General features: G+C 47.2%; 1 protein-coding gene across 1 annotated transcript; it reads left to right on the forward strand.

The window, feature by feature from the left end:
- Nucleotides 1-411: 411 nt before the first annotated feature.
- LOC146184537 (uncharacterized) lies at nt 412-3245 on the forward strand. Its single transcript, XM_084608807.1, has one exon. It carries the CDS (start codon nt 754-756, stop codon nt 3055-3057), a length of 2304 nt encoding a protein of 767 aa, XP_084464933.1. The 5' UTR covers nt 412-753; the 3' UTR covers nt 3058-3245.
- The last annotated feature ends 9241 nt before the right edge of the window (nt 3246-12486 follow it).

A 12486-nucleotide genomic window follows, 5' to 3' on the forward strand; every position in this document is an offset into this window, starting at 1 on the left:
ACAGATGGCCAAGTTGTGTCGAGATCGCTCGTGAAGCGCGCTCGCCACAGCTGAGTTTGCAGCACTCCACTGCAGGCTTTCACCAGCAGCCCACTGCCTATGGAGTTGTCATATAGTCGTTACCAGCAGATGAGCTCCTTGCTGGCCCTGTACATCTATATACATGGTAGGCTTCGCCTTAGCTCCTGTACATCACTCCTCTGCCTCCACCTTCCCATTTGTCCTCGAACTTTCGCACAAGTAGCGCTCGAGTGATCCGCAGCAGCACCAGCAATGAACGCTGGCAGAATGCCAAAATGCAGGGTGCGCACAGGTGCTTGAAAACCTTGAATACCATTGAATTACGGAAGTCTGTTTTCAAGGCCCTTAAAAACCTTGAATTTATGACTGGTCCTTGAAGGTTCTTGAATTCCTTGAATACTAAATTTGAACTGGTGTTTTTCGTCATGAAAACGTTTTTGTTGCTAAACTTTTATTCTTGACTGAGTTCTGAATGAACTGCGGGGAAGGAAACGTATCGATTTTTAGCCTATTTAGCGCATTCTCGTTAGGCGGCTGGCAACACTGCAGTGGGCGCGCGGCTGCGTCGTCCCATCGCTATCGCATCGCCATCACTCACCGAGCCCAACGTTTTTAGATAGGTTTACCGAGCCGTGCGGCCGTGTCTATGCTGGCGTTGCCCTAGTGCTTGCATTTTTGGAATGAGCGTGGCTTCTGCCTGTCAGCGCACGTGATATTTTCATATGTGACACAATGCCCGGAAAGAGCAAGTTTCAGGCTACGTGGCTCCACCATGACGAATACAAGCAGTGGATTGCGCCTGATACAACGAGTCCGCATCGGGCTAAGTGCAAGCTTTGCGGTAAAACTGTGGATGTGACTGCCATGGGTGAATCCGCTTTAAAAAGTCACATGAAAAGCAGCAAGCATATTGGTGCAATGAAGGTAGCGCAAGGGAGCGCGTTGAAAAGGTACCTGACGCCGGTCGCGGTAGAGCAGTCTACTAGAGCGTGTTCCTCGCAGCAGTCGCCAAGCCTAAACGATGCTTGCAAAGCGCACGAGCTTGTCACTGACGCTGAAATTTTTTGGACTCTGAAAGTTGTGACATCCCTCTTTTCGTACCGGTCGTCATCCCAAGCAGGGGAGCTATTTCAGCGCATGTTTCCAGACAGTGAAGTGGCAAAGGCGTTTTCTTGTGGTGAGAAGAAATGCGCCTATATGACGTGTCACGGTCTCAGGCTTTTCTTTCTTTCAGCATTGCAGCGAGAAATAGAACAGTGTGAATTCTATGTCGTACTGTTTGACGAGTCGGCAAATGACTTTCGGCAAAGTAAGCAAATGGATGTGCACGTGAGGTGTTGGGACTCTGCTCACCAAGTGACGACCAGGTATTACACCTCCGTTTTTATGGGGCATTCCACAGCCGATGACATTCAGGAAAAGTTGCTAAGCGCCCTCGAGCCTTTGCCTCTTGCCAAGATTCTTCAGCTATCGATGGATGGGCCCAATGTCAATCTGAAGTTCTTCAAAGGTCTTCAAGAGCACTTGCAACAAAACCACCAAGTTCTGTGTGTGGACGTAGGCACTTGTTGGCTACACACAGTGCACAATGCTTATAGGGCTGGAGTTTCAGCGACTAAATGGGGACTTGACTGCTTGTTGTCTAGTCTGAGTGCAATTTTTGAAGGTGCTCCAGCACGGAGACAGGACTTTTCGGCAGTTACAGGCCAAGATACCTTTCCTCTTAAGTTTGTTGCCCACCGGTGGGTGGAAAATGTTCCTGTAATTGAGAGAGCGTTGCTGTTGTGGTGTGACATGAAAAAGTACATTGAGGCTGCTAGAAAAAAAGAAGTCAACCTGCCAAAATGTGCATCGTTCAATAACTTGTGGGAGTTCTGCTGTGATGCTTTGCTGCCAGCAAAGTGGAATTTTGCCTTATGTGTGGCGATGGCACTGAACCCTTTTCTGGTAGAGTACCAGACAGACAAACCAATGGTTTTTTTCCTTGCAAGGGATTTAGAAACTGTTCTCAGAAAGCTGCTGACGAAGTTTTTGAAATGTTCGATCCTGTCTGCCAAAGGGATAATGGGTCTGCTGAAGATCGGCATTGATAATGCCGAGAACCATGTGCCACTTGAAAAGGTGGATATAGGCTACAAAGCAGAGCAAGTTCTCAAGAATTCTAAAGTGAGCTCAAAGGACGTGTTTCGATTCCGGATGGAATGTAAACAGTTTTTCATCAGTGCCACAAAGAAAGTTCTAGACAGAAGCCCCTTGAAGTTTGCATTTGTTAGGGGCCTTTCTTCACTATACCCACGACAGATGTGCTCGAAGCCAGAGGAATGCCTTGCAGGTTTCAGAAAAGTGTTGGACACCCTCATCACTGCAGGTAGAATGGCTGATCACCTTCGAGACACGGTGCTGGCCGAGTACACGGAGGTCCTGCACGAGCAGAAACATCAGCTTAGACAATTTGACAAGTGCGCTGACAGACTGGATGAATTTTACCCTGATCTCTTGAAGTTCAGTTCAACCTACTCGAAGTTGTGGAGCATTGTGAAACTTTTGCTTGTCCTCAGTCATGACCAGGCAACTGTCGAGCATGGATTCAGTGTAAACCGACAGGTGTGCGTTGAGAATCTGAAGGACCTTTCATATGTTTCACAACGGATCGTGTGCGATGCGGTTGAGAAAGCAGGTGGTGTTCTAAACATTCCAATCACCAAGGAACCGAGGATCGCTGTGTCAGCTGCAAGGCAAAAGTATGGAGCATACTTGGAAGCCCAGAAAAAGCAGGACCTTGAAGCTTCAAAGCAGAGAAAAAAGCACTGCATTGAGGAAGAGCTTGATGCAATGAAAAGAAAGAAAAAGAAGCTGGAATTGACAATTGATGATCTCATGGCATCTGCAAATGCCTATGCTGATAAAGCAGAGGCAGAAAACAATGTGACACACATTGTAAAGTCCAATAGCCTCAGAAAGACGGTCAAAGGCAAGAGTGAGGAGCTACACGCCATCAAGCTCCAAATTCAACAAAAGCTGCTGGAGCTCCCCTGAAGTAGCCCTGAGGAGCTGCTTCCTGAGGATTTTTTTTTTGTGCAGTTGAAGCAGTGGACAATATTTTGTGAGGGTATAGGAAATAACCAACAATTTTATAAAACTAATTTTTTACTTTTCTGCGGGATATGACCAAACTTTCACTGTGATATTTTATGAAGCTATATTTAATTTTTTTTCTGTGGAATAGAAGCAAATCTGCGTAGTGATGTTTTTTTTCTTTGTGGAATAAATATTTCAGACGTTTTGAGAGCACTGTTTGAAGATCTTTGACATGGAAAAAAAAATTAAGCCCTCGAAGGGGGCCTCGAAAATCCTCCTATGGGGGCTTGAAATTCCTTGAATATCCTTGAATTTTTTTCTTTGCCACCTGTACGAACCCTGAAATGGCATTCCGGCCAGTTTTGTCATAATGGTAAATTTGTCTGCATAATCAAGGGCTGGAATGCAAAACCTGACACCTCAGCAGTCATGCAATACACGGGATCGCTGTTACCATGGCAACGATGCTGCCAAAATAGTTTGGGGACAGGTTGAGTTTAACAGGCAACCATGGTGGAAAGCTTCCGATACGTCAGCAGAAAGCTGCGTTTCTCATAAGTTCCGCCCAAGTCAGGTGCTGGACGAGCGAAATGAGAGTGGGGCTCCCTTTCACACCAGCTCAGATGTGCTGTTCTTTTTTCTTGTATTTAGAATTTTATAAACCGAATAACTCTCGTTTCTGTGTGCCGATTTCTGTAATTCTTTTTGAATGGATGTCGGCACAGTGCAAAGAACCTAGAGGTTGGCTGGAATTAGCGGCCTGACGAACATCACTGTGCCCCTTTAACCAGCATCCCTCGCAATATTATTGAAAATATCATATCGTCCTAAAATTGCTGGCCACCTCAATTATCATTCGTTCTTCCATAGTTCCCAACATGGCCTTAGAAACCACTACTCATGTGAAAAGCAGCTGGCATCATTCACCCATTTCCTTCACAGTGTCCTCGACCGATGTGGTAATGTTGACAGTATTTTTCTAGATTTCTCTAATGCTTTTGACAAGGCATCTCAGTCTACTGCGTTACAAATTAAACTAAACCTAGATCATAATGTCATTGCATGGTTGAGAAGTTTTCTTACTAATTGCTACCAATATGTAATGGTTAACGAAAGCTACTCAAATTGTATCCCAGTTTATTCTGGTGTGCCACAAGGCTCCGTTCCTGCTCCTGTACGTTTTCTAATCTATATAAATGACTTACCAAACAGAGTTCAATCACGCATTAGCCTTTTTGCAGACGACTGTGTAAGTTATCGTTAAATAACCAATTCTGAAGATAAAGAAATACTTCAATTCGACCTTAATGTAATAACTGATGGTGTCAAGACTGTGTAATGAATCTTAACTCTGAAAAATGTAAGGGAATGCATGTGTCACATACTAATTCTCAGGTTTCATTTTATCATGTACAGAATTCCCTACTGGATCAGGTAGCAGCCTACAAATATTTAGGTATCTTTATCTCTTCTAACCCATCATGGGAACTTCACATCAACTACATAACTAACATTGCTAATCTCTCATTAGGCTATCTGAAACGTAATTTTCCAAACATTCCTTCATCTCTTAAACTTCAGCTTTACAAAACCTTTGTCCGTCCAAATCTTGAATATGCAGCCTCTGTATAGGATCCCGGCCTTGATTTTGTATAACCTTAGTTGAAGCCATTCAGAGTCGATCTGTTCGTTACATATTCAGTAATTACCATCGTACTGCCAGTACAACTAACATGACAAAAACCTTACACCTCCTTGCTCTCTCACTGAGAGGTCAGATACTCCGGCTATCTCTGCTACATAAAATATACTACCATAATACACTTCACGGTCATTTTCTTCAGCATTCCTCCTACATATCACCTCGTGTGGACCATCTTAATAAAATTGGATCCTCAACATATTGAACAAAAGCTTTTCACAGTTCATCCCTCTCACGTTCAATGAATGATTAGAACCACCTTCCTGTGGCGCTAGTACCTATCTGAAACGTAATTTTCCAAACATTCCTTCATCTCTTAAACTTCAGCTTTACAAAACCTTTGTCCGTCCAAATCTTGAATATGCAGCCTCTGTATAGGATCCCGGCCTTGATTTTGTATAACCTTAGTTGAAGCCATTCAGAGTCGATCTGTTCGTTACATATTCAGTAATTACCATCGTACTGCCAGTACAACTAACATGACAAAAACCTTACACCTCCTTGCTCTCTCACTGAGAGGTCAGATACTCCGGCTATCTCTGCTACATAAAATATACTACCATAATACACTTCACGGTCATTTTCTTTAGCATTCCTCCTACATATCACCTCGTGTGGACCATCTTAATAAAATTGGATCCTCAACATATCGAACAAATGCTTTTCACAGTTCATCCCTCTCACGTTCAATGAATGATTAGAACCACCTTCCTGTGGGGCTAGTATCTATAACTGATATATAACTGCTCAAAAATGCTCTTACTGCATATTATGGTGTTCTCAATTAATTCATTTTGCACTGTTCATTATTTTTTTATTTGTACCCTTATATATTTTTCAGTGCTTTTTCTCTTCTTCATCAATTGTTTGCCTTGTATACCACTCCCCTTTGTAATGCCAGACCCAGGCCTTGAGGGTATCAGAAATAAGTAAATACGGCTAAGCCTAGTATGATGTGTAAACTAATTTGGCATACCTTATCTTGGTAGATGTTTTTGATGTCGCTGTCTTGCCATCACAAGCTGAAGGAACACTCATAAGAAGGAAGACCATGATGTATATTGTGCAAGTCGCCAGGAGCAACGTAGATGCGATACCCTGATTTTACATAGCCACACGAACGTGCCTGCATGGCCTTGGGGAGCATGTGGTACTCGGGTTTCGAGGGTTCTGCCAAGGTTCTGATCTCACCCTCCCAACTTATTGCGAAGTCAATGTAGGCACTGCTGTTGTGCCAATTTGACTACACACTGTATCGTTGAGCTACTCAAGCAAAAATGTGTTGCAAAAGGTAAAGCCGACCTCTCTCGCCGACCAAGAAATGGCCAGCCGATCTTCGGCATCCGACTGAGGGCCGGCGTCGGGTATTGACACTGACCTAACGTCAGCCGATTTTTTGCAATCGACTACGGCCCTACCTCTTCGCCCGACGTGACCGACCACCTGCCAGCATTACTGAATGGTCGGCCGGTTGCTTCCCGACACCGGTTAGTAGCCGGCAGACGGCTCAAAACTACAGCATAGCGTCCGGCATCGCCCCTCGTGTAGGTATTGTGAGCCTTCTGTGGACCTTCTTTCATTTGTACATGCCATGATCTTCTTCGTTCATTTGTACATACCATCATCATCGTCCCGCGGCGCCGGCTCCGGCGCGCGCCTGGGTACGTGATCGGATTAAAACGCTAGACAAGGCTTGGCTGTCCTTGCCGTCACGACCTCGCCGTCTCGACCTAGCCTTCTTTTACAAGTGGTGGAGGCGAAATTTGATCCCCTTGCTGCCTTGAGCCCTGCCTCTCGCTGGAGCTGCGTTCCGGTCACCGTTTGGCAACTGCCACCATCGCTATGTCTACCGACAGTACCCACGAACAAGCCAGACCCTCTACCTCGGCTGCACCACCCCCTCCGACTGTGCCCACATGACAGCGCAACCCGCCGCTGTTCGCTGGTCGTCGCGATGAAGACGTCGATGACTGGCTTGACACCTACGAACGCTGCAGTGCCTACAACCGATGGGACGATGCTCTGAAATTTCTCAACATCTCGTTCTACCTTATTGAGGTCGCCAGGACTTGGTTCATCAACCGCGAGCCCCACACAACTAACTGGACCACCTTCAAACAGCAGTTCCGACAGTACTTCGCTGACCCGGCAGTTCAGACTGAGATCGCGAAGACCAAGCTCGCTTCACGCCATCAAGGTCCTGATGAGTCATATGCGTCTTACATAGAGGCCATACTTGCACTCTGCCGGCGTATTAGCCCCACCATGGCGGAACATGAACGAGTACACCACGTCTTGAAAGGAATCAATTCTACGGCGTATAACATCCTAGTTGCTCAGAATCCTTCAACTATTGATTCCATTATTACGACCTGCCAACGCATCGACCAGCTGCAGTCCTCCCGATTGCAGCCCGCCAACGCTACTGGCCCGACCTATGCTGATCTCGACCTGCGGGCACTTATTCGAGCCATCATCCGCGAGGAGCTCCAGGCGCTCAAGCCTGTCTGTCAACACGGGTGCGAACACTCTTCCGCAACATCTAATGACGCAGGTCTTCGCAGCATCATCAAAGAAGAGCTGGCAACAATCACCGAACCTATAACATCTGGCCCTCCGGCACCCCGCTCAGTACCGACTTACGCGCACGTCGCAGCATCCCCCCCTCCTTTAGTTCCCCCGCCTCGACCGGCACCAAACTACAATCACGTCAATGCAATAACGACGGCTCAACCTGCACCACCCTATTACGCACCTTGGCGCCCCTCCCGACCAATTTGCTATTACTGTGGCATCAGAGGACATATATCTCGCGTCTGTCGTCGCCGCCTCCAGAACGAGCGCCGTGGTTACGATACCTTTGAAAGTGACATCCCTCCAACGTCATATTATCAACGCCGGTTTACTCCAAGCCCACCTTGAAGGTCATCCCCACCTCCAGAATCCTCGTCTGAGCCTCGTGGAACCCATGCATCCCGACGTCGGTCCCTATCCCCATACTGTCGCTCAGTTTCCCCTCTTCGACCCGCAACAACTATCCCTGTCCGCCATCCGGAAAACTAAGCGTTGCAGTTTCCGGAGGTCAAACTGCACTCTGCGAACTTACCAAAAGTCCTCCAGATCGCCCGTATAACGTGATTTCTGTTTTCGCTGAAGGATTACCGGTCGAAGCATTGATTGATACAGGAGCTGCAATTTCTGTCATTCACGCTGATTTGTGCTACCGTTTGCGAAAAGTGACGACACCATATGATGGGCCTGAACTCTGTGGAGCCAATGACGTCCCTTTGCGCCCTTTAGCAAAGTGCACCGCACGAATTGTTATTGACGGCGTCCGCCATCATGTGCAGTTTGCTGTGCTCTCACCATGTGCGCATCTGATGATTTTAGGATGGGATTTTTCGTCAACCGCTTCGGCGTTAATTTCTTGTGGCGACCGTGTTATCCATATGACAGACAGCGATTTTTCATCTGAAGTTTCTGAACGACATCATCCCCTAGTTGCCGCCGCTGATACTGTTTTGCCTCCTCAGTGCGAAAAACTGCGTACCGTTGTTTCTGACCAAATCACTGACAGGGACGTACTCATCGCACCATCTCATCGTCATCTTGCACGCGGTATCGCCTTCCCGTCAAGTCTTGTGAGGTTCTGCAACGGCTCAGCGACAGTAGCGGCCACTAACACTTCACGTGAATCCCTTGTGCTCCAAAAAGGAACTTCTCTCCCCTGCATGGTGGATGTTCAACCTTTGTCCTTGATGGTGCTCACCGCCCCTCTGCCTTAGCGCCGTGTTTCGCCAGACGTCTCTCTTTCTGTTCTCACAAAGACTGTTAATCCTAACCTCACGCCGAACCAACGCCAAGAACTGCTGACATTGCTTCGACACCACCAAGCCATTTTTGATGCCACTTCCCCACCACTCGGACGGACTAGTGTTGCGCACCATCGCATCATTACTGAAGGTAACTCTATCGTTCGCCGACGGCCTTATCGGGTTTCCCTCTCTGAACGAAAAGTAATTGAAGAAAATGTAAATGGCATGCTCCATCGCAATATTATTCGTCCCTCGACAAGCCCATGGTCCTCCCCAGTAGTGTTAGTTAAAAAAAAGGACGGCTCGGTACGCTTTTGTGTTGATTACCGGGCACTCAACAAAATTACCTGCAAAGATGTATACCCAATGCCAAGAATTGATGACGCCCTTGACTCTCTCCAAGGCGCCGAATATTTCTCGACTTTGGACCTCCGCTCAGGTTATTGGCAAATACCTATGCACGAGGACAATAAAGAAAAAACCGCTTTCTCAACTCCCAATGGCCTTTACGAATTTAATGTTATGCCTTTCGGACTTTGTAACGCACCAGCGACATTTGAAAGAATGATCGATACTGTGCTTCGTGGCCTAAAATGGAGAACCTGTTTATGTTACTTGGATGACATTGTCATCTTTTCGTCAACTTTTAACGACCATCTCACGCGCCTGAATGAGGTCCTCACGTGTCTCGCTTCAGCGGGCCTTCAGCTCAACACCAAGAAGTGCCACTTTGCACAGAAGGAAATTAAAATATTGGGACATCTAGTTAGCCATGACGGCATTCGTCCAGACCCTGCAAAAATCATCGCGGTTTTGAACTTTGCTCGTCCACAACGGATTACAGCATTGCGCAGTTTTCTCGGCCTGGCATCTTACTTCCGGCGTTTTATAAGGCATTTTGCAAGTATTGCTGCTCCACTTCATGAACTACTTAAAGCACGCAGCACTTTCGTGTGGACTGAACAGTGCGAAGCCGCTTTTAATAATCTGAAGCACGCCCTCACATCAGACCCTGTTCTTGGCCACTTCAGTGACAGTGCTCCAACCATCCTGCACACTGATGCTAGTGGTCTCGGTCTTGGAGCTGTACTCCTGCAGCGCGATGCAACTTCGCGTGAGAAAGTGATTGCCTTCGCCAGTCGGACTATGACTCCAGCTGAGAAAAACTACACCATTACCGAGCAGGAGTGCCTTGCCGTCGTCTGGGCTGTCCAAAAATTTCGCCCTTACCTATATGGTCGGCATTTCACAGTTGTTACCGATCACCATGCTCTTTGCTGGTTTTCTTCGCTCAAAAATTTGACAGGCCGACTTGGCCGTTGGATTCTACGCCTGCAAGAATACAATTTCGACGGCACTTATAAATCGGGTCGCCAACACCAAGACGCCGACGCTCTTTCTCGCTGTCCACTTTCGGAATCGGCTTGCTGTTTTTCTTCCCAATGCATTTCCACCTATGACCATCTCTTTCTCCGACGTATATCACAACAGTTTCATTTGATGACTCTGAAAACAAACACGCTCTCCGCTCACAGCAATTAGCCGATGCCTACTGCCGACCCATCATCGACCACCTTATTGGCGCTTCGGACCCACCCAATGCGCGGCTTCGCCGACAACTTCGCAATTTTAAGCTCGAAGATGGCATCCTACTCCGCTTCGTGTATTGCCCTGATGGAACTCGCTGGATCCCAGTCGTGCCGCGTGTGCTTCGTCCACGTATACTGGCGGCTCTCCACGATGACGCTACTGCAGGTCACCTTGGTGTTGACAAAACCTACGACCGAGTGAAAAAACGATTCTTTTGGCCTGGCCTATCTTCCTGCGTTGCCAAATACGTCGCATCCTGCCCTCTGTGCCAACGTCGCAAACGGCCGACGTCTTCGCCCGCTGGTCTTCTACAACCTGTTCCCTGTCCCGCCATGCCATTCGACGTAGTCGGCATTGACTTATAACCATTGGATTATAACAGCTGTCGACCACCTTACACGCTACGCTGAGGCAGCACCTGTACCGACCGGTTCCGCTCAAGAAGTAGCAAATTTCTTTTTGCAATCAATTGTATTGCGTCATGGCGCTCCTCGGGTGCTCCTAAGTGACCGCGGGACGGCCTTCTTATCGGCAGTCGTTGCCGAAGTTCTTCACGCGTCATCCACCCTTCATAAGACAACCTCAAGCTACCATCCCCAGACTAACGGGCTGACTGAGCGATTTCACCGCACCTTATCGGATATGATCTCCATGTACATCACACCGGATCATCGAAATTGGGACACTATTCTACCATTCGTCACTTTCGCCTATAACACAGCAGTACAGCGAACTACCGGTTATTCTCCATTTTTCCTCGTTTATGGCCGTCCTCCCACTACAATTCTCGATGCTTCCTTCTTCTCTACGCCCGACTACTCCACATCAGTACCTACCCAGTTCTTATCTCGTGTGGCCAGATGCCGTCATCTTGCCCGCGTCAACACAGCAGCGTGCCAGGAAGACCGCAAGAGTCGCTACGATTCTACGCATCGCGTGGTCTCTTATCGTCCCGGTGACGAAGTACTGCTGTATACACCACTGCGCACCCCTGGCCTTAGTGACAAATTCCACCACCGCTACCTTGGTCCCTACGAGATTATCAGCCAAACTTCTCCAGTTAACTACAAAGTCACGCCTGTTGATCCCCCAGCCGATCGACGCCACCGTGGAACTGAAATCGTTCATGTTTCTCGCTTGAAACCGTTTGTGCGCCGCTGTACATCGGTTAATTAGGAGCGACCCGGCTGGCCGCTTCCGACCCCCCGGGCAGATTGTGTGAGCCTTCTGTGGACCTTCTTTCATTTGTACATGCCATGATCTTCGTTCGTCCCGCGGCGCCAGCTCCGGCGCGCGCCTGGGTACGTGATCGGATTAAAACGCTATGCAAGGCTTGGCTGTCCTTGCCGTTACGACCTCGCCGTCTCGACCTAGCCTTCTTTTACAGTATTCATGCTATGCATTTAATATACCGTGGCCCATGCATATATAACGGAGTAGCGGATATAAATACATCAAGAAAAGCAGTAGCTTTTCTGATGTCATGAAGAAACAAAAGAAGCTGCAGTATTTGGTGAAAATTTTATTTGTCAACAGCATTCGGAAAAAGCTCGCGATTTGCTTTTTTAATAAGCATAGATATATGACTGACTATAGAACACGCATGTGCCACATGTGGAAGATGGGCTTGAGGCTCGGTCGTCTTCTTTTGGCAGCCTGTCAATCACTTGATGTTTGCGACTGGTAGAATCTGCGGCGGGTTCCATCTTGGTCAGCTCCACGAAGACAAGTTTTTTTTAATTAAATATTTCATTTTCGCCTAGGCTTTTACATTGCAGGAAAATATAGGGTTGAAAGGTAGAATGAATAATGTCTTTGCTCACTGGCACCAACAGTACTAAGCTTTTTAAAAGAATGAAGATTTCACTCATGCTGCATTAGCTTCGATCACATCAATATATTTTATGCGCCTGACTTTCATGTGACCTGACTGAAAACGCATTAGTGCAAAGCCGCAGTAGATTATCAGGATCCGTGAAGCCGCGAGAAAGGCGCGGGCACTTCGTTTTGCTAGCTTGAGTCATGATGTTGCAATTTGCAACTGTAGCGCACTCAAACCTTATCCTCCCGACGCACTTGTCATAGAGCACGTATGAGGGATTCCAACGCGGCAGAACAAACAGTTCCCGTGATATTTAAATAAAACCTACAATAAGTTTATTCCGCAAAATAAAGCTTAATTTTCTCAAACTAGATGCAACTTTTACAGCAAAAGCGACCGGATATTTAACGATAAGTCATATGCTTTATCTTCGTTATTTAAGAACCCAGCATTATTTA

The sequence above is a fragment of the Amblyomma maculatum genome, chromosome 7 (genome assembly GCF_055883805.1).
Source record: "Amblyomma maculatum isolate TAMU_Amacu chromosome 7, ASM5588380v1, whole genome shotgun sequence".
In the NCBI taxonomy this organism is placed as follows: Eukaryota; Metazoa; Arthropoda; class Arachnida; order Ixodida; family Ixodidae; genus Amblyomma; species Amblyomma maculatum.

Excerpts from the sequence above, each read along its gene's own strand:
- LOC146184537 (XM_084608807.1), top strand. The coding sequence starts at position 754 with ATGCCCGGAAAGAGCAAGTTTCAGGCTACGTGGCTCCACCATGACGAA.